The sequence below is a fragment of the Neoarius graeffei genome, chromosome 7 (assembly GCF_027579695.1).
Source record: "Neoarius graeffei isolate fNeoGra1 chromosome 7, fNeoGra1.pri, whole genome shotgun sequence".
Taxonomy (NCBI): domain Eukaryota; kingdom Metazoa; phylum Chordata; class Actinopteri; order Siluriformes; family Ariidae; genus Neoarius; species Neoarius graeffei.
This window is the reverse complement of record NC_083575.1, coordinates 79,426,485-79,447,115: the sequence shown is the minus strand read 5'-3', so window position 1 is coordinate 79,447,115 and position 20,631 is coordinate 79,426,485. Positions and strand designations below refer to the sequence as shown.

General features: G+C 41.4%; 1 protein-coding gene across 5 annotated transcripts in view; it reads left to right on the top strand.

Moving 5' to 3' along the window:
* The window catches only part of npnta (nephronectin a), a 188,187-nt gene extending 174,267 nt beyond the window's left edge, over window positions 1-13,920 (top strand). For all 5 annotated transcript variants that reach the window (XM_060926466.1, XM_060926467.1, XM_060926468.1 and 2 more), the window contains 2 exons: window positions 2,951-3,210; window positions 13,062-13,920. In XM_060926466.1, coding sequence (XP_060782449.1) covers window positions 2,951-3,210; window positions 13,062-13,172 — 371 coding nt within the window. In that variant the 3' untranslated portion in view covers window positions 13,173-13,920. The remainder of the gene's footprint in view (window positions 1-2,950; window positions 3,211-13,061) is intronic.
* The last annotated feature ends 6,711 nt before the right edge of the window (window positions 13,921-20,631 follow it).

The window sequence follows — 20,631 nt, the reverse complement described above, 5'->3', positions numbered from 1 at the left end:
AGTTTTTTTCCCTGCCATGGAAGTGCACTTGTATACCGAGGAAGAAGCCATTTGCATTACAGCCGTGAATGAGGATTCAAAATGGCGGCTCAGCTCAGTTTTCCCTTTCGGGCGCTCTTGTTTTCTGTTAGAATTTGGTAAAGAAAAAAATAAATATATTATTTACCAGCTTAAGGTCGGTCCGTATGGTGAAATACCGTGACCTCAGCCTTGAATACTGACCTCGGCCCAGAGGGCCTCGCTCAGTACTTTCAAGACCTCGGTCACGGTATTTCACCATACGGACCTCCCAGCTGGTAAATAACACATATATATAAACCTTTTACATCCCCACAGAACTCTTCATTTTGGAAGAAAAATCTTTTTTTTTTTCTCCTTATTTAGCACAAGAAAGTCATCCTAAATATACTGAATCCTTTTCCCCAGTACAATTCAGTTATAAATTTGATCCATTCATCATCAGTTAAAAATTGTAGAGACAATGCTAGTCAGCACTTCTATTCTTATATTTTAAAAAAAACCTTTTTTAAGCTATAAACACAATGTGGTAACAGTAACAGATAATTCCTGCACCTATACTTAACTATAAGTAGGAATTTTATTTTTAATATATCATTAAATGTTATTATTTATGAACACAAATGGAAGATTGTGTGGAATAATGTTGTAGTACTTGAGATCGGTCTCAAGACCACTTTTTGAAGGTCTCGGAATTGACCTCATTTTTACTCGGTCTCGTTGCAATCTCAGAACTAGAGGAGTCTGTATTTTATTTCAAGACCGGTCAAGACTACAACTGTGGGGATTTCACTAAATTGCCTGTGCATTTTCTGATTAATTTATTAACATCATTACTGTGATTGGATGTAAAACCTCCTGCTTCAAATGCGACCAACAACATGACTCATTGTGAATTCAAAATTTTCATTAATGTTAACAGCTGTTGCCCCTCCCCACCCCCTTTCACACACACTGGTCTGGTTCTGGTCTTGAATCGGTCTCACCCTGCTTTGGTCTTAGTCATGACTTGGTCTCAATCCCTCAAAGTCTTGATCTTGTCTCGGTCTTGATACACTTTGGTCTTGGTCACGACTTGGTCTCAACCCCTCAAAGTCTTGATCATGTCTTGGTCTTGATACACTTTGGTCTTGGTCACAACTTGGTCTCAACCCCTCAAAGTCTTGATCTTGTCTCAGTCTTGATACACTTTGGTCTTGGTCATGACTTGGTCTCAACCCCTCAAAGTCTTGATCTTGTCTCAGTCTTGATACACTTTGGTCTTGGTCACGACTTGGTCTCGGTCTTGATACAGTTTGGTCTTGGTCGTAACTTGGTCTCAACCCCTCAAAGTCTTGATCTTGTCTCAGTCTTGATACACTTTGGTCTTGGTCATGACTTGGTCTCAACCCCTGAAAGTCTTGATCGTGTCTCGGTCTTGATACACTCTGGTCTTGGTCATGACTTGGTCTCGATCCTTCAAAGTCTTGATCATGTCTCGGTCTTGATACGGTTTGGTCTTGGTCATGACTTGGTCTCAACCCCTCAAAGTCTTGATCTTGTCTCAGTCTTGATACACTTCGAGGGGTTGAGACCAAGTCATGACTAAGACCAAAGTGTATCAAGACTGAGACAAGATCAAGACTTTGAGGGATTGAGACCAAGTCATGACTAACACCAAAGTCTTGATCTTGTCTCGGTCTTGATCCACTTTGGTCTTGATCTTGACTTGGTCTCAGTTTAAGTGGGCTTGACCGCAACACTTATGTGGAAGTTTAAAGTCTGCACTTTTAATAGATTTCCTCTGCTTCTCTGAGCAGGAAATAATTAAGTTTGGAATAAAGCACTTGAAGGCATGCTGTTATATTATAGGAAAATAATCAGTGAAAGGTTGGTGTGATGCGGCCCAATGTGAACCAGAGTTACTGTTACCACCTTAAATATTATTCAGTATTTATATCAATGTCCCCCAACATGGAATATTTTGTTGCTTTTATACCATGGCAACTTGTCAATGCTGAAATGTTTTAATTTATTAAAGAATATGATACTAGAGGAATATATAGTATCCATTTATATTTAATGTTGCGGAATATGCACAGAACAGCTTTCTGTTATTAATTACTTATGTTATAACAGCTATAAACAGTCAGTCCCTCACAATCCTCATTTTTCTCTCTCTCTCTTTAAGTTAATAAACCAAAGAGTAAGCTTTTCATGTAACAGAAATTCATGAAAGGGGTGGCACGGTGGTGTAGTGGTTAGCGCTGTCGCCTCACAGCAAGAAGGTCCTGGGTTCGAACCCCGGGTCCGGCGAGGGCCTTTCTGTGTGGAGTTTGCATGTTCTCCCCGTGTCCGCGTGGGTTTCCTCCGGGTGCTCCGGTTTCCCCCACAGTCCAAAGACATGCAGGTTAGGTTAACTGGTGACTCTAAATTGAGCGTAGGTGTGAATGTGAGTGTGAATGGTTGTCTGTGTCTATGTGTCAGCCCTGTGATGACCTGGCGACTTGTCCAGGGTGTACCCCGCCTTTCGCCCGTAGTCAGCTGGGATAGGCTCCAGCTTGCCTGCGACCCTGTAGAAGGATAAAGCGGCTAGAGATAATGAGATGAGATGAGAAATTCATGAAAAAGTCTTGAAGACTCCTGTGGTGGGAAAGTGCTGTTAGAAAAACTGACCCTGGAGACTCCTTCCATAAATGTTCATGTAGATTATCATCATTGTCCCTGTGTAAACTGTTACTTTCAAAATGATAACACATTAGAATGAGTGCATTAATACAAACCTTTGATTTATTTTGAACCCTGCCCTGCTGTCAAAGCTGCTGCTACAGAAAATTAATCGATACTTTCTGAACAATCAGCATTGAGAATTTAACCATCTAATCCTGCACAGGGAATGTTTCACCCCAAGCTTGTGTTGTAAGTGCATGGTGTGTGGTTGGTTCTATTTTAGGTGGAAAGTATCTGACCATCTCAGAGGCGCCAGGTAAGCGGAATGGCCGCGGAGCCCAGCTCGTTCTTCCCCTGATATCTCCCTGGAGTGAAGGCAACCTGTGTCTGGCTTTCCGGCACAAACTGGCAGGTCACCATGTGGGCATGCTGCAGGTGTTTGTGCAGAAGGGCCGACAGCACAATCCAGCTGTATGGGGTCGCACAGGAGGCAGCGGCTGGAGGTCGACACAGATCACACTGTGGGGCAATGGCTTGGAGAGTGTGAGTATGAGTTTAAGATTACTCTTGCGCTCAGCTCTTGCTGAGATTAAATTAAGATTGTAGCTGAAAAGAGAATGCTGGAATTATCTCCTGAGAGTAGTGCTTACTAACACCTTATCAATACAAGTACTCACTGTGGTCGCACCTTAATGGGATGGAGATGATTGCAGATGTTTTCACTTGGACAGCCCAATGATTGCACTTGCTAAAAAAAAACTATGCTCAAGTCTCATTTATTATACAGTGGATAACTTCTCCTGGATATTATATACAGAGGTGGACAAAGTACACAACTTCATTACTTAAGTGAAAGTACAGATCCCACTGGTCAAATGTTACTCAGATACAAGTGAAAGTTGTCCAGTCAAATTTTTTACTTAAGTACTTGCTTTTAAAAATACTTAAGTATTAAAAGTACATTTTCTGTCAGCGCATTGTTGTATTATTGCCACAACGCTTACAAAACCTAATGCCGTTACCAAAGACAGAAATGTGAATTCACAAAATGAACGCATGCTGTGCCATCATGGTGGTTTAACATTAAGCTAGCTAGTCAGTGAAACTCCACCTGACTTCTAGCAAACTCTTTTCAAACTCGAAATCATATTGGGTAGCTAACGCTACTAGAAAAGAAAGATTTCTACATTCTGTTTATTTGGCAAGATTATGCTAAAACATATTTCAGATAAGTTAACGTTATTCATGTTAGCATAACTCCGTTTTTACATGCTAACTAACAGTGTCCAAGTTAACTAGCTATGTGTTAACGTTAGCCATGGACAAGGCTACGGCAACTTGGTGGGCAAATCCATAGAAAGTCATTTGACTAACCAGACTGCATAGCTATTGCAACGTTATCACTAGCTCTAAAAGCACAGACAACTTCGTTGCAAGCTTTCTCTTGGAATAAAACGTTTATATACCTCAATACGCTTCCGCAGGTTGGACGGCGAGTTTTTGTAGGCTGTGATGTGGTTTGTTTTCGGCAAACAAAGCAAACATTTAAAACAAAACAACTCTTTATTCCTTTCAGAAAACTGAAACATGGGTTCTAGGTATAGCCATGGGTGCGTGCATTCTCCAGAAGAACCGCCTCCTTCCATTCTGTCATCAACTGATCGGGTTCAAATAACGCTGTGGAGAAATCACTGAACTTGATATTATCCAGTCTATGGACGTGACATGACCCTAGTGATTATTGATCGGCTGTCTCAGTGTCACCTGCGGAAAAACCAATCACGGTTTTGAAAAGAAAAGAAAAAAACATTCACTTTCAAAGCTGCTTCATAGTAACGAGTAACGAGGACCTTGATAGAAATGTAGTGGAGTGAAAAATACGATATTTGTCTTTCAAATGTAGTGAAGTTAAAGTCATAAGTTTCCAAAAAAAAATAATACTCAAGTAAAGTACAGATACTCAAAAAGTGTACTTAAGTACAGTACTCAAATAAATGTACTTCGTTACTGTCCACCTCTAATTATAGACTTACTGCTTAAACTCCGCTGAGACCAAAAATGACCCCGATGATCTTTCAAACACCGTTAGCACTGCTTGACTTTAAAGAGTTCTAAAGTACACTGGTAGAACAGCAGTGATTTATAATCTCACCCAGAGGAGAATGGGTTGCCTTTCCTTTTGAGTCTGCTTTCTCTCAAGGTTTTTTTTTTTTTCCTTCATGTTGTCTCAGGGACTTTTTGTTATAACATAATAATAACATAATAATATATGGCTGACACAAGAAAGTACATGTACTTATTTCCATTGTGGTCCATTATAAAAAAAAATACACGAATGTGAGTGTGAATGGTTGTCTGTGTCTCAGCCCTGTGATGACCTGGCGACTTGTCCAGGGTGTACCCCACCTTTCGCCCGTAGTCAGCTGGGATAGGCTCCAGCTTGCCTGCGACCCTGTAGAACAGGATAAAGCGGCTACAGATAATGAGATGAGAATGAGATACGTAACATAGTTCAATAGAGATCTTGCAGTCACATGACCGGAAAGTACACAACCGCCATCTTGTCGGTCAAAAACACAGCTGAATACTGCTGCACTCGTGTACAGAATGGATCAATTTCAACCGACGGACTACACGGCTCATTTTTCTAATGAACAGATAGCTAGATATATGTCTAAAATAAACGACCTAGAGATTAGTGACCCTTATGGCTTACCGGACGGAGTTTTCACGACCGGATTTTGAACTGCCAGCGGAATACCCAGACGTGTATAATTACCTCATTAACTTTCCCTCGCTGTTCAGTGGTGAAGCACTGCGTGCTTATAAATCTCTGGACAGTTATCTTTACAGAAATTCAGGATTTGTCAGCGACTCAGATGTGGCATCTTGTAAACAAGAATCCTCATTGGATGGGTAAGTCACTTAAGTATTGAGTATAGCACTGACCAGCCGATTATAGAATAGAATAAGGTAATTCCAGCTGTAATTCCAAATCGTCCGTCTTGTTTACATGGATCTGGCGTTGGAGAGGTAGAGGCTTAGCAGTGGAGGTTTGAGTGGCTGTTTTCTGAGCTTAGTCAACAGGCCGGCTCTGCAGCCTCGCTTTTGCTTCCGCTCCCGACACCGCCTCCTTCGCTTTGCTTCCGATAACAATCCATGGAGACCCCGCTGGTCTTGCTATCTCATCCGGAATGTTGTGCATGCGATGGAAATCGCTACAAACCGTCATTTTCTGCTGGAAACCAATGTCCAGTAAGTCCATACGGTTGTAGTGGATATTGAAGTCCGGTACAGACGAACAACACGCAAAAATACACACAAAAAACATAAAAAACGTGCACAGGTAGGGAGAGCTTGTAGCCGCAGCCATTGTAGTAGAATTGTATATAGTAGGGTTTTCCAGAAGAAAAGGTAGAAGTAAAAGCAGAAGTAGAAGGCGTCTGTCACAATCTGGATCGGCTGTGATGTCACATGCAAGTGCTCCATAGCACCAATAAAAAAAGTTATCAATAGGTAAGTAGAGAGATATATTAAAAGTGGAAAATTACATTAACCTCCTAGGGCTTAGCGGTCACATGCGTGGACAGCACTTTATGGAAATTCGGAACAAGAATCCACATATGTGGACATACTTTTTCTCTAAAAGTACATCTTATCAAAAGATGATGCTTAGTTTTTATTCTAATGAGGTTCTAATAAGCCCAAATAGCAAAGAGAAATAAAAAATGCATGTAAAAAAACAGCTTGGGCCTTAGGAGGTTAAGAAAATACAAAATGACGAGATTCTTTTCTGTTAAGACTTTCAAATAAAAACTTATTGTCGAGAAATTTGAACTGAGATTTACTCCTAGCACCTTTGACATTTGATGGTAAACCATTCCATAATAAAATGCTAGAATAAAAGAATTATGTTTTGCCATGAGAATTTACTCTAGGGATCTGGAAGGATGCAGCACTACATCTTGTGGTAATGTTGTGGAGATGACGTGTTAATTTGAATGGTGTCATCAAATAGCTTGGTGCAGTTTCGTTGTAGATGTCATACACCATATTTAATTTTAACTGTTTAGCACATAATTACGCTGGCAACATACCAACCACCTCAAACTACTGAGCACCAGTATGGTTTCTGGTCAATGCATTCAAAAGGAACAGAATAATTTTGTTTTTGACTAGTAAAAATATTCAAAAACTTTCTTTGCCACTTTCACCTCTGGTTTGCTCATTAAGGATAAATCTTTTTTTTATCAACTTTATTGGCCTTCAAACAACAAAACTACAAATTTACAAGACATACAAATGAAACAACAACAACAAAAAGAAAGGTCCAAAAGGGTAGATGCGAACGGGACCTAGAGTCCCATCCAAGGCACCTCCCTACTAAAGCATTAAAAATCTCGAAGGACTTCAGTAAAAGAAAAACGCAAGTAAAATCTATTGTTGCCAATGGCAACCACAGTCAGGGCCGTCGACAGGGGGGGACAACCGGGTATTTTGTCCCGGGCCCAGGCATGAGGGGGGGCCCAGAACTGGTCCCTCATGAAGATGCCATTAATCATTCTGTTTCATTTCAAAATGTGTTGATTTGGGGGAGAAAAATGTGCTATATTTGCATTCAATGAATGATTTCTGGTTCTTTTGCCTTTATTGTCTTCGAAAATAGATTCAAGAACCCACCTACCACCCCTAATGCAGAAATGGTTTGGTCTTTGATTAAGGCGCCAAATAACACGGCACTATTCCATCATAACGCTTCGACAATAAGCGTGCGAGCCCGTTTGCCAACATGCACAAGTCAGGAGCAAAGAAAAGAAAAGAAAAGAGATGAAGAAGCCAAGAGCCTCAGGGGCTCACTGCATAGATATTTTAGAAAAGATTCAGATGATGGGGATAGATTAGGGATAAAATTAGCTCATGTTTTAAGTCGTTCAAATTCTGTAAAGCTGCTTTGCGACAATGTTTATTGTTAAAAGCGCTATACAAATAGACTTGATTTGATTTGATTTGATGATGCAGCAGGTGGTGAAGGCAGTGGGGCAGCTGAGCCAGGTAAGACACAGATAACTTTTTTCCAGCCCCGTAATCTAACCCCAGCACGCGCGACGCGCCATTCATAATTATAAAGTAGGGGATAGCAGGGTACACTGAGTGAACACTGAAATGCACAGGGCATTGAATTATTTCATAAACATATCGGTTTAATAACACTGTGTTGCATATATCTCAATGAAGCAAAGAATAGCACATTGGCCCGCAATCATATCCAAATGTTTTAGGCACGCTTGCTGAGCTGCGCTGAGCTGGACTCCGGTTAGCTGAAAGCCCGTGGAACGCTGCCTCTTGTTAATTAAACCTTATTTTGTTGGAAATCATCCCGTGTAGATACGACGGCATGTGAAATTGCCAGCTAGATAGAGTTTAATGTAACGAATGGGCTATAAATGGGGTGTTTTGAGGTTAGTCTGTTGCAAAACATTAAACTTTCGCTTAGACTGGATACTCTTCAAACAATTCCCTTGCTCAAGTGAAAAATGATAGGCCTGTATGAAAAGCGCAGTTAATGAAAGTAGCCTAATAAGCCCTAAATGAATAAAACAACCTCTGTTTTATTGTTGTTGCTTACACGTTAAGATTTTGAAATCTTCTCGGTCCAGTTCTATATCCAGGGACCGTTGTAATCCTTTTGGTTTATCCGTAAAAAACGTGTCAGCCCCCAGGTCAGATAGGCTAATGTTACGTGGTTGGGAGGGTGTCAATTTTTTTTGTAACATTCTAAATCGAGTACGGAAAGGACGTTTATGAATAACAAGACAAAAAAATACACTGAAAAACTCACTGTACACATCACTAGTGGCACACACGGACTGGCCTTCGGGAGTAGCGGGAGTTTTGCCGGTGGTTCAGTGTGGGCCGGCGGAGAAAAAAAAAAAACAGCTGCGCGCTGGCCTTTAATATGATAAGCAATGTTAACAGTTTCTTTAAGAAACTGTTAACATTGCTTATTACAGTTGCGCGCTGGCCTTTAATATGATAAGCAATGTTAGCAGTTTCTTAAAGAAACTGTTAACATTGCTTATCATATTAAAGGCCAGCGCGCAACTGTTTTTTTTTTTCTCCGCCGGCCCACGCTGAACCACCGGGAAAACTCCCGCTACTCCCAATGGCCAGTCCGTGTGTGACTAGTGGTGATGCTTCTATGTTCAGATTTTGGGAAAGCCATAACTCTGTTCTCATTGAGGCCCAGTTCCATCCCGTAAACAATCATTTTGGTTTATCAACTACCTGCGCTCAAACATGTCACAGGAGAGGCTCAATGGGCTGGCTATGCTCTCTATAGAGCACGAACTTGCAAAGAAGCTGGACTTCAATGACCTTATTGACGACTTTGCCACAGCAAAAGTCCGGCGCATTGCATTTCGCACCTGAATAGTTGCAGACTAAGGAAATGTTCAAACTGTAAATATGTTGAAATGTTGAAATAAAATGGTTGACTGTTATAATGGGCTTGGAATACCTGTTATTTAAGGGTTGGAGTGTGACTGTGAAAAGAGGGGTTGGGTGTGGGTGGTTGCTGTGTGGCGATGTGCGTGCGCGCGTATGTGTGTGTGTGTGGGGGGGGGGGGGGGGGGGGCACTCAGATTATTTGGGGGTGGGGCCCACTCAGATTATTTTGTCCCGGGCCCAGCCAAAGCTGTCAACGGCCCTGACCACAGTTATGACAGAGGCTCCACGAGCAAGGCCTGTCAGTGTCAAACATTAATTAACTGATCCTTGTACGCATTAGTAACAAAAACCTTAAAAGACTTTAAACTAAGCAAATTACTAGGTGTAGCTCATTTGCATATGAGGTTCCAGAGTTTAGCACCGCGACTGAAAAAAAGAGCACTGAAGAGTAGCAGTTTTACAAAAATGTGTTTCTAAGTACTTAATTTCACTAGACTGGAATGCCCTGACATTTTCCTTTAGAATTCACTGGTATAATTCAGAATTCATTGTTCCATCAATGATGGCAAGCTATCCTGGCCCAGATGCAGCAAAACAGGCCCAAACCATGATACTACCACCACGTTTCACAGATGGGATAAGGTTCTTATTCTGGAATGCAGTGTTTTCCTTTCTCCAAACAACGCTTCTAATTTAAACCAAAAAGTTCTATTTTGGTCTCATCTGTCCACAAAACATTTTTCCAATAGCCTTCTGGCTTGTCCATGTGATCTTTAGCAAACTGCAGATGAGTAGCAATGTTCTTTTTGGAGAGCAGTGGCTTTCTGCTTGCAACCCTGCCATGCACACCATTGTTGTTCAGTGTTCTCCTGATGGTGGACTCATGAACATTAACATTAGCCAATGTGAGAGAGGCCTTTAGTTGCTTAGAAGTTACTCTGGGGTCCTTTGTGACCTCACCAACTATTACACGCCTTGCTCTTGTCGGTTGACCACTCCTGGGAAGGGTAACAATGGTCTTGAATTTCCTTCATTTGTACACAATCTGTCTGACTGTGGATTGGTGGAGTCCAAAATCTTTAGAGATGGTTTTGTAACCTTTTCCAGCCTGATGAGCATCAACAATGCTTTTTCTGAGGTCCTCAGAAATCTCCTTTGTTCGTGCCATGATGCACTTCCACAAACGTGTTGTGAAGATCCGACTTTGATAGATCCCTGTTCTTTAAATAAAACAGGGTGCCCACTCACACCTGATTGTCATCCCACTGATTGAAAACACCTGACTCTAATTTCACCTTCAAATGAACTGCTAATCCTAGAGGTTCACATACTTTTGCCGCTCACAGATATGTAATATTGGATCATTTTCCTCAATAAATAAATCAGCAAGTATAATATTTTTGTCTCATTTGTTTAACTGGGTTCTCTTTATCTACTTTTAGGACTTGTGTGAAAATCTGATGTTGTTTTAGGTCATATTTATGCAGAAATATAGAACATACTAAAGGGTTCACAAACTTTCAAGCACCACTGTACTTAATATGTTGGAAAATTCAGGAACAACTAGAAGGGCATGCAGTAGAGTGCATATTTCCACCAAGCCACATATCCGGATTTGCATCAAAATCTAATGAATTGTTCCTTGGCCCATGCCCCACTTTTCCTCCAAATTACATTAAAATCCGTTCACTACTTTTTGACTTATGTTGGGAAAAACAAAAAAATCTTGGATATACTTACATATCTGGATCCACTACATATCCGGATTTGCATCAAAATCTAATCAATTGTTTCTTGGCCCATGGTCCATCTTTCCTCCAAATTTCATCAAAATCCGTCCACTACTTTTTGACTTCTGTTGTGAAGAGACAAAAACAAACAGAGGTGAAAACATATGAAGTTGGTGGAGGTAAAAAGTCTACGGCTGAAATAAATACCTAAAATATTGTTGCACCCATCTGAATAGTGAGCCTAATGTTTCAATAATTTGATATGATTAAGTTGAGAGGTCCGTGAAATCTAGTTTGAACCCCTGCTCTAGACTATAAACTTGTCCATATTTTTCCTTTCACTTTATTTTGATGGTCCAGTTTCAGCTCTTGCTGTTTATTAGATCATCTATACACCATCAACTCCTCCACAGTCCTATTACCGTTTCAAATTCAGTTCATGTGAAATCTTGTGATGCATAAACAATACTTGATATAATTCCCCAAAACTGTTTATTCCCAAATCTCACTCTTACTTCAGTGGATGGTCTCACCTGGATACTGTAGATTTGTACCTAAGAAGTGCTGCCATAATCATAAACACTGTCTTGTGCTTATGCTGAAAATCCTTTCAACACTCATAGTACTATTTAAGCTTCTACACCTGTTTATTATAGCAATTTATAATCCTGACCGTCTGGCCCTTATCAAAAAGAAGTATACTTCAAGTTCATTTTATTAAGTATACTTAAGTAAAGTTAAAGTATATTTCCTTAAGCATACTTTTGTGTACCAAGTATACTGATATCAATGTACTTACAGTATACTTGTAAGTAAACTAATCTAATACTTCTTGGGACTAAACTGGCCCACGTTTAGTTTATAAAAAGTATACTTTAAGTCTAAGAGAAGTAAACTTTGAGTATACAACTAGTATTTTTTATTTTGTCCTGCAAGCATACCACAAGTAAAATTATATACTAATAGTTTACTAGTTCTATACTTGTAGTCCACTCTTTAGTTTACAAAAGCATACTTCATAGTATACTGGAAATATACGTACTATGAGTTTACTTGTTTTATACTTCTAGTCCACTTTTTAGTTTTGAAGTATACTGCAATTCCCCTTCTAGGTATACTATTAGTTTTCTAGCCCTAACCCTTACCTCATGCACACTACCAGTAGACAACTTAAGTGTTTTGTACCTTAAGTTACAATGAAATTATAAAGGTAAGAATTCACAAAATAACAACAGATGCTCAGGATTAAGAACATATTCATTTTCTTTAAAAATCAAAATTGTATTAAAGTATAAAAACATGGCAATGACAACTGTAATTGACATCCAAGTTCTAAAGAAAAAGAAAGAAATTAATTATCCCACTCAGGAGAAATTAAAAAAAAAAAACCTGATATGGAACCACAACTACAGGGCAAGTCCACTTAAACATAAGGCACAAATATTTTAATACTTTATTACACTTTTGTAACGTATATCTTGATCAAAAGTTTAAGCTTAATATACTTAGACTTTTCTATACTTTTCAGTATAAGCCAAGTATACTTATGTATAACTTTATTAAGTATATCTCATCTCATTATCTCTAGCCGCTTTATCCTGTTCTACAGGGTCGCAGGCAAGCTGGAGCCTATCCCAGCTGACTACGGGCGAAAGGCGGGGTACACCCTGGACAAGTCGCCAGGTCATCACAGGGCCGACACATAGACACAGACAACCATTCACACTCACATTCACACCTACGCTCAATTTAGAGTCACCAGTTAACCTAACCTGCATGTCTTTGGACTGTGGGGGAAACCGGAGCACCCGGAGGAAACCCACGCGGACACGGGGAGAACATGCAAACTCCACACAGAAAGGCCCTCGCCGGCCCCGGGGCTCGAACCCAGGACCTTCTTGCTGTGAGGCGACAGCGCTAACCACTACACCACCGTGCCGCCATTAAGTATATCTCTAATAAGTAAATAAAAAGTAAACTGAAAGCATAATCTCTTATTTTTAGTTTAAAAGAAGTATAATAGAAGCACACTTGAATAAACTTCTTTTTTCTCAGGGGGTGTCACCCAGATGGGAATGGGTAATTTTAACGTGTTAATTTTAACGTGTACCATGAGCATGTTGGATCGATGCTATTACATCTCAGTGATATATATATATATATATATGTGTGTGTGTGTGTGTGTGTGTGTGTGTGTGTGTGTGTGTGTGTGTATAGGTGATTTTGAAGGGTGAGAGGCGGAGAGGCCATACTGGAGAAATGGTGCTGGATGACATCAGCCTGAGGAGAGGTGTGTGTCAGGAAGAGCACAACCTGAGGAGACTCTAACAAACACAAACCCCTCTCGCCTGACGAGTCGCTTAAGAAAGAAAAGAGGGATCTGCTTTTCCGTGGATTTCCCTCAAGATTATGATTGTGTCTACTACAGCAGACAAATGCTCAATGCCTCCAGTAGCTGGATCAAATTGTGAAAGGAAACAAGGAAAATATGCCAATTTCTTCTGTAAATGTTATACACCTACGTATGCTTTCCAGTGAGACAATAGGAAAACGGACCCAGCTTTGTCACGGCCACATTTGCTCTTGAGACTGCCTTTTTAAACCTTTTTAACCGATCCAACGAGAGCATTGTGTGCTTAAAATCTACCCGAGAGACAACGTATTTCCAGTGTATTATTGTAAATGTATCCGTGTGTACATATATATATAAAAATATATAAATATAATATAGATATATTTGAAAAAGATGCTTTGCTAGTGCAGAATTACAGTATGTGAATTCTTCAACATGTCTAAGTGATGCAGGGCAATGTTTACATGACCCGATTTCAAGTGTTCTCTTGGCATTATGTATACTGTAAACTACCAGCCAGTAAAATTGTTTTGCATTACATTTTTAAGTGGCTGTATCAGCCATCCTGTATTGGCATATGATACACGTGTGTACCCTTTAAATCTTACAGCAGGACATGCTGATCTTTCTGACTTGATCCCCCGCTGTCCTCACTCTTGTTTTAGACTAATGATGTCAGTATTTAAAGATTTATGCCAATAAAAGTTGTGAATGTACACTTTATACATTTGTCTTGTGTATACTGCTTTGGTTTAAAGAAGCAGTTTGTGAATTTTCAAGCACTCTGCTAGACCGTGAGATGAAATGCAATTGCAATGACCAGTGTAACTGTTGTCTGTGCTGCTCTATGGCACCGAGACCTGGCCTCTCGGCAAGACCTTGGCCACCCGTGTTCTCAGGACCATTGAAGGGGTGCGTTGAAATTACCGTGTCTCCAATGAGGAACTCTGCCAGAGGACTAATCAACCAAATATCCTTCGCGCCATCACACAGTGTCGTGTTCGTTGGCTCGGATACGTCCTGTGCTGCACACAAACCACCCCACAAGAGCCAGTTTGATCTGCCAGTGGTGGGATGGAGATGCCCTTGTGGCTGACCACGCACCCACTGGAACAATGTCGTTCCTCAAGACCTCCAGCAGATTAATTTGAAGCTGGATGACGTCCCGGCACTCAGCCGAGACTGTGAGAGATGGCGGAGTTCGGTAGCACTGGTGGGCTCAATGCCATGCTGGCATGAGGTTGAGGAGGAGGAGGACCATAACTGATGACACCTTCTCTGGAAAAACGGTTTGTCACAGGAGGAATGTTTTCTGCTTTTTTCTGGCCAAGGATGGAGCTAATGCTGCCTCAAGTGTGGAAATAAGATCCAGAGATGCAGAAGGTCAGAAGTCATGAGTTCATATTCCATGACGTATCCTTTCAACATTATGGCATCCATGGTACAAAGAAAGAGCAAGAAATAAGTATATTTTAAAGTATTTTAAGCAGGGTTTCTGGTCAGTACTTGTGTGTCATTCATTCATTTCATTCATTTGTGATGAGTAACCACTTTATCCTGCTCATGGTAGCAGTGGATCCAGAGTCTATCCCAAAACACTGGACAGAAGGTGGGAGTACACCCTGGATGCCATCACAGGCACCTTACGTACACACATTTGCACCTAGTGGTAACTTCATCACAAATACACCTTCCAAAATGTTTTTGGAAGGTAGGAGAAAACCAGACAACCCAGAGGAAACCCAGATGGATGCTGTGGAACATGTGACACTCTGCATAGATAGTAACCCAAGCTGAAGATCAAACCTCAGGGACTCTGGAGTGAACAAACCACCAAACAAGAGTTAACTTACCCTGAGTTTCTTTTTCTACCATTTCAAACAGTTTTAGAGACTGCATGAATAGCTCAAAGTGGGAAATAGGAAGCTCAAAGCTGTGAAAAAAAACACCCTGTTCTCTGGTTTCATATGGTTTCAACATAGTTTCACGGCTGAGAAATATAAACAGAAGCCTGAAACGGTGAAACTAAGATTCAACCTTAGTGCATCACATCTGATCCAGGTACAATTTAAAGATTAAATCAGTGGATTATTCAATACATATGGATTGGATCTGACCTCTGTAGAGCAGCTTAAGGTGGATAAAGTGATTAACACTATATTACATTACAGGCATTTAGCAGACACTTTAATCCAGAGCAACATGCAACATACCCAGAGCAGCCTGGGGAGCAGTTGGGGGTTAGGTGCCTTGCTCAAGGGCACTTCAGCCATTCCTGCTAGTCCAGGGAATCGAACCAGCAACCTTTTGGTCCCAAAGTTGCTTCTCTAACCTTTAGGACATGGCTTCCTTATTAAGAGAGTATCCTTAATTAATTACATAGTATCAGTGTGGTTAAACAATACACCATATGGCCAAAACATTGTGGACACCTGACCATTACACCCATATGTGCTTGTTGAACATCCCATTCCAGATTTAGTCCCCCTTTGCTGTTATAGTAATCTCTTCTGGGAAGGCTTTCCACTAGATTTTGGACCGTGGCTGTGGGGATTTGTGTTTGTTCAGCTACAACAGCATTAGTGGGGGGTGGCATGGAGGTGTACTGTTTAGCACTGTGACCTCACAACAAGAAGGTTCTGGTTTCGAGCCCAGTGGCCAGCGGAGGCCTTTGTGTAGAAGAAGAACAACCACTTTATTCATCACATGCTCGTGAAATTCCTCTCTGCATTTAACCCATCTGAAGCAGTGAACACACACATGCGAGCAATGAGTGCACACACACATACCCAGAGCAGTGGGCAGCCATACTAATAGCGCCCAGGGAGCAGTTGGGAGTTAGATGCCTCGCTCAAGGGCACCTCAGCCCAAGGCCGTCCCATATTAACCTAACCATATGTCTTTGAACTGTGGGGGAAACCGGAGCACCTGGAGGAAACCCACAAAAACATGGGGAGAACATGCAAACTCCACACAGAAAGGCCCCTGCTGGCTGCTGGGCTCGAAACCAGAACCTTCTTGCTGTGAGGTGACCTTGCTAACCACTTACACCACAGTGCCGCCCACGAGTTTGCCTGTTCTCCCTGTGTCTGTGTGGGTTTCCTCCAGGTGCTCCAGTTCCCCCCACAGTCCAAAGACATGCAGTTAGGCTAACTGGCTACTCTAAATTGCCCATACCGTTAGGTGCGAGTTTGTGTGAATGGTTGTTTCCCAAGCCCAGAAATGGGAGGGTTGTGGCAGGAAGGGTACCCAGTGTAAAACTCTGCTCCAATTAATACAACATGTGGCTCGATAAGGTCTACATGGCAGCGACCCCACACACATAAGTGGGACAAGCTGGAAGAAGTGAGTGAGTGAGCCACAAGAGCATTAGTGAGGTCAGGTACTGATGTCAGATAAGGAGGTCTGGGGTGCAGTCAGTGTTCCAGTTCATCCCAAAGGTGTTCTATGGGGTTGAGGACAGGGCTCTGTGCAGGACACTCAAGTTCTTCCACTCCAACCTTAACACACCACTGCAATTCTACAGCATACAACAACAATTGTGTCCTTCCAAATTTGTGGCAATAGTTTGAGGGAAATACTATATATGGGTGCAATGGTCAGTTGTAGCTTTTGGCCATATTGTATACAGTAGAGGGTCCTATCACATGATGTCATCGTGACTATGGATTTGTTTATGCGGCCATATTGCCGGACAAACTTTGTGTTTGACAACAACTGGCACAAGTGTACGCGAGTGATATAAGCCCAATTCAGTAAATATCTAAGTAAATATCTTTCGAAGATGAACTTTTATATGAAACGAAATTAAATTGTTGCTTTAATTTATACATTTTATTCAGATACATTTGCTAAGACTTTTGTTACATTTGTTAAAACTGCAGGACAACTAAAATTGCAGCCTCATTTTTTTTTTTTACAGTAACATACTGTTGTCAGTGTATTAATGCAGTATAATGTGCCATTTCTGTAAAAGTTACAGTAAGAAGACTAAAATTGCATCCATTATACATAACTGTTTATCCTATGCAGGGTCATGGGCAACGGGCGGCACAGTGGTGTAGTGGTTAGCGCCGTCGCCTCACAGCAAGAAGGTCCGGGTTTGAGCCCCGTGGCCAGCGAGGGCCTTTCTGTGCGGAGTTTGCATGTTCTCCCCGTGTCCACGTGGGTTTCCTCCGGGTGCTCCGGTTTCCCCCACAGTCCAAAGGCATGCAGGTTAGGTTAACTGGTGACTCTAAATTGACCGTAGGTGTGAATGTGAGTGTGAATGGTTGTCTGTGTCTATGTGTCAGCCCTGTGATGACCTGGTGACTTGTCCAGGGTGTACCCCACCTTTCGCCCGTAGTCAGCTGGGATAGGCTCCAGCTGACTACAGAACAGGATAGAACAGGATAAAGCGGCTAGAGATAATGAGATGAGATGAGATGGGTCATGGGCAAGCTGGATCCTATCCCAGCTGACTATGGGCGAGAGGTGGGGTACACCCTGGACAAGTCACCAGATCATCGCAGGGCTGACTCACAGAGACAAACCACCATTCACACTCACATTCACACCTACGGTCAATTTAGAGCCACCAGTTACCCTAATCTGCATGTCTTTGGACTGTGGGGGAAACCCACACGGACACAGGGAGAACATGCAAACTCTGCACAGAAAGGCCCTCAACGGCTGCTGGGCTCAAACCCAGAACCTTCTTGCTGTGAATGACAGTGCTAACCACTACACCACCATGCCACCAGAATACTAAAATATTTATATAAACTTTACACTAACCACCTGTCCACTCTGTTACACCCAAGTTACATTAAATTCACAAGGTAATTGTTTATAATGTAGTGTAAGTAAATATTTATGAATATGATTGGACATAGAAATACACTCACTGGCCACTTTAATAGGAACTTGTTCTTGATTCTAAGATTCTTGTTCTTGGCTGGCAGGACTGGAACCCAGTGTGGTCTTCTGCTGTTGCATGCTGAGATGCTTTTCTGCTCACCATGGTTGTAAAGAGTTGCTATGAGTTACTATATCCTTCCTGGCAAAAAAAGCTCAAACCAATCTGGCCATTTTCCCCGACCTCTCTTATCAACAAGACGCTTCCACCCACAGAATTGTCACTCACTCACGCAATGTTTTTTTTGTTGTTTTTTTTCTTCGCACCATTCTGTCTGTGTAAACTCTAGAGACTGTTATGTGTGAAAACCCCAGGAGATCAGCAGTTTCTGAAGTACTCAAACCAGTCCATCTGGCTCAAACCAACACACATGCTCCAAAGACCAAAGTCACACTTTGAGATCACAATTTTTCCCATTCGGATGTTTGAAGTGAACATTAGCTGAAGCTCTTGATTTGTATCTGTATGATTTTATGCACTGTGCTGCTGTCAAGGCATCGGCTGATTGGATAGTTGCATAAAACAGCAGGTGGATGGGTGCACCTAATAAAGTGGCCAGGGAGTGTACAATGATGAGTGTGAAATGAAATGGTTGCTTCAGTACACACATGTTTTTCCAATCCACTTCTTCTTCTTCTTCTTCTTCTTCTTCTTCTTCCTTTTGATGCTTCCAAAATTATTCAAAATCTGGCAATAAAGGAGGTGTTTCTGTAAAAACAGATTTTTGCACTCACTTTTGTATCCATTTGCATTTACCTTGTGTTTACTGTATTATTTGCTTTACAATATTGTTATTATAATAATACACTCACAGCAGTGCTACTGTAGCTGTATAGCATGGTACTTTGTTGTAGTGTCATCTGTCAGTACTATTATTTTCCCCAATTCTCGGTGCGCTCTTGTATCAAATTGGAAAAGACAGTTAAAGTATTGCACTACTATGAACCCAGTTTACTGTTGTAGATATCACAGAGATCCTTTACAGTGTATTGTCCACATGATTTGGATTTGAATGGTAATACAGAAGTTTCAGATGAATGTACCTTGCTTCAATTTCACTCTTGAGGGCTTTCAGATCCTTCCTTAACTGCTCCATCTTTTCAGTGCATATAGCCTCAGTGAAGCGTTCCTCAGGGTAATGTCCAGGAGGAGACTGTGGGAACATAAAAAGGAGGACCTGTCTTTTTAAAACAGCACAATAGTTCAATTGTTCATTGAATTTGCATTTTAATAGAAAGTGTTATTTAAAGATTTAAAGTTCTGGATGGATGTTCGTCTTTAGCATAACACATTATTCAGCCTAGCAAGCTACAGAATGTTAATGTTACTATATAGAACCTGAGGTGCAGATAAGTAAGTAAGGGCCCAATAATGGAGCATATAGTATGACCAGGAAATCAGTATCATACAACCCCAATTCCAAAAAAGTTGGGACGCTGTGTAAACTGTAAATAAAAACAGAATGTGATAATTTACAAACAATGGAAACCCTATATTTCGTGGAAAATAGTACAAAGACAACCTATCAAAAGTTGAAACTGAGAAATTGTATTGTTTTTTGAAAAATACATGGTCATTTTGAATTTGATGTCAGCAACACGATTAAAAAAAAAAAGTTGGAACAGGGGCATGTTTACCACTGTGTTGCATCACCTCTACTTTTGACAACACTCTGTAAACATTATGGAACTCAGGAGACCAACTGTTGTAGTTCTGAAAGAGAAATGTTGTCCTGTTCTTGCCTGATATACAATTTCTGTTACTCAACAGTTTGGGGTCTCCTTTGTCGTATTTTGTGCTTCATAATGCACCAAATGTTTTAAATGGGAGACAGGTCTGGACTAGGCGGCACGGTGGTGTAGTGGTTAGCGCTGTCGCCTCACAGCAAGAAGGTCCTGGGTTCGAGCCCCGTGTCCGGCGAGGGCCTTTCTGTGTGGAGTTTGCATGTTCTCCCCGTGTCCGCGTGGGCTTCCTCTGGGTGCTCCGGTTTCCCCCACAGTCCAAAGACATGCAGGTTAGGTTAACTGGTGACTCTAAATTGACCGTAGGTGTGAATGTGAGTGTGAATGGTTGTCTGTGTCTATGTGTCAGCCCTGTGATGACCTGGTGACTTGTCCAGGGTGAACCCCGCCTTTCGCCCGTAGTCAGCTGGGATAGGCTCCAGCTTGCCTGCGACCCTGTAGAACAGGATAAAGCGGCTAGAGATAATGAGATGAGATGAGATGAGGTCTGGACTATAGGCAGGCCAGTCTAGCACCTGGACTCTTTTACTACAGAGCCATGCAGTTTTAAAATGTGCAGAAAGCAGTTTGTCATTGTCTTACTGAAAGAAGGAAGGCCTTCCGTGTAAAAGATTTCATCTGGATGGCAGCAAATTGCTCTGAAACGTGTATATATTATTCAGCATTAATGATGCCTTCCCAGATGTACAAGCTATGCATGTCATGTGCACTAACGCACCCTCATACCATCACAGATGCTGGCTTTTGAACTGTGCACTGATAACAAGCCAGTTGATCCTTCTTCTCTTTAGCCTG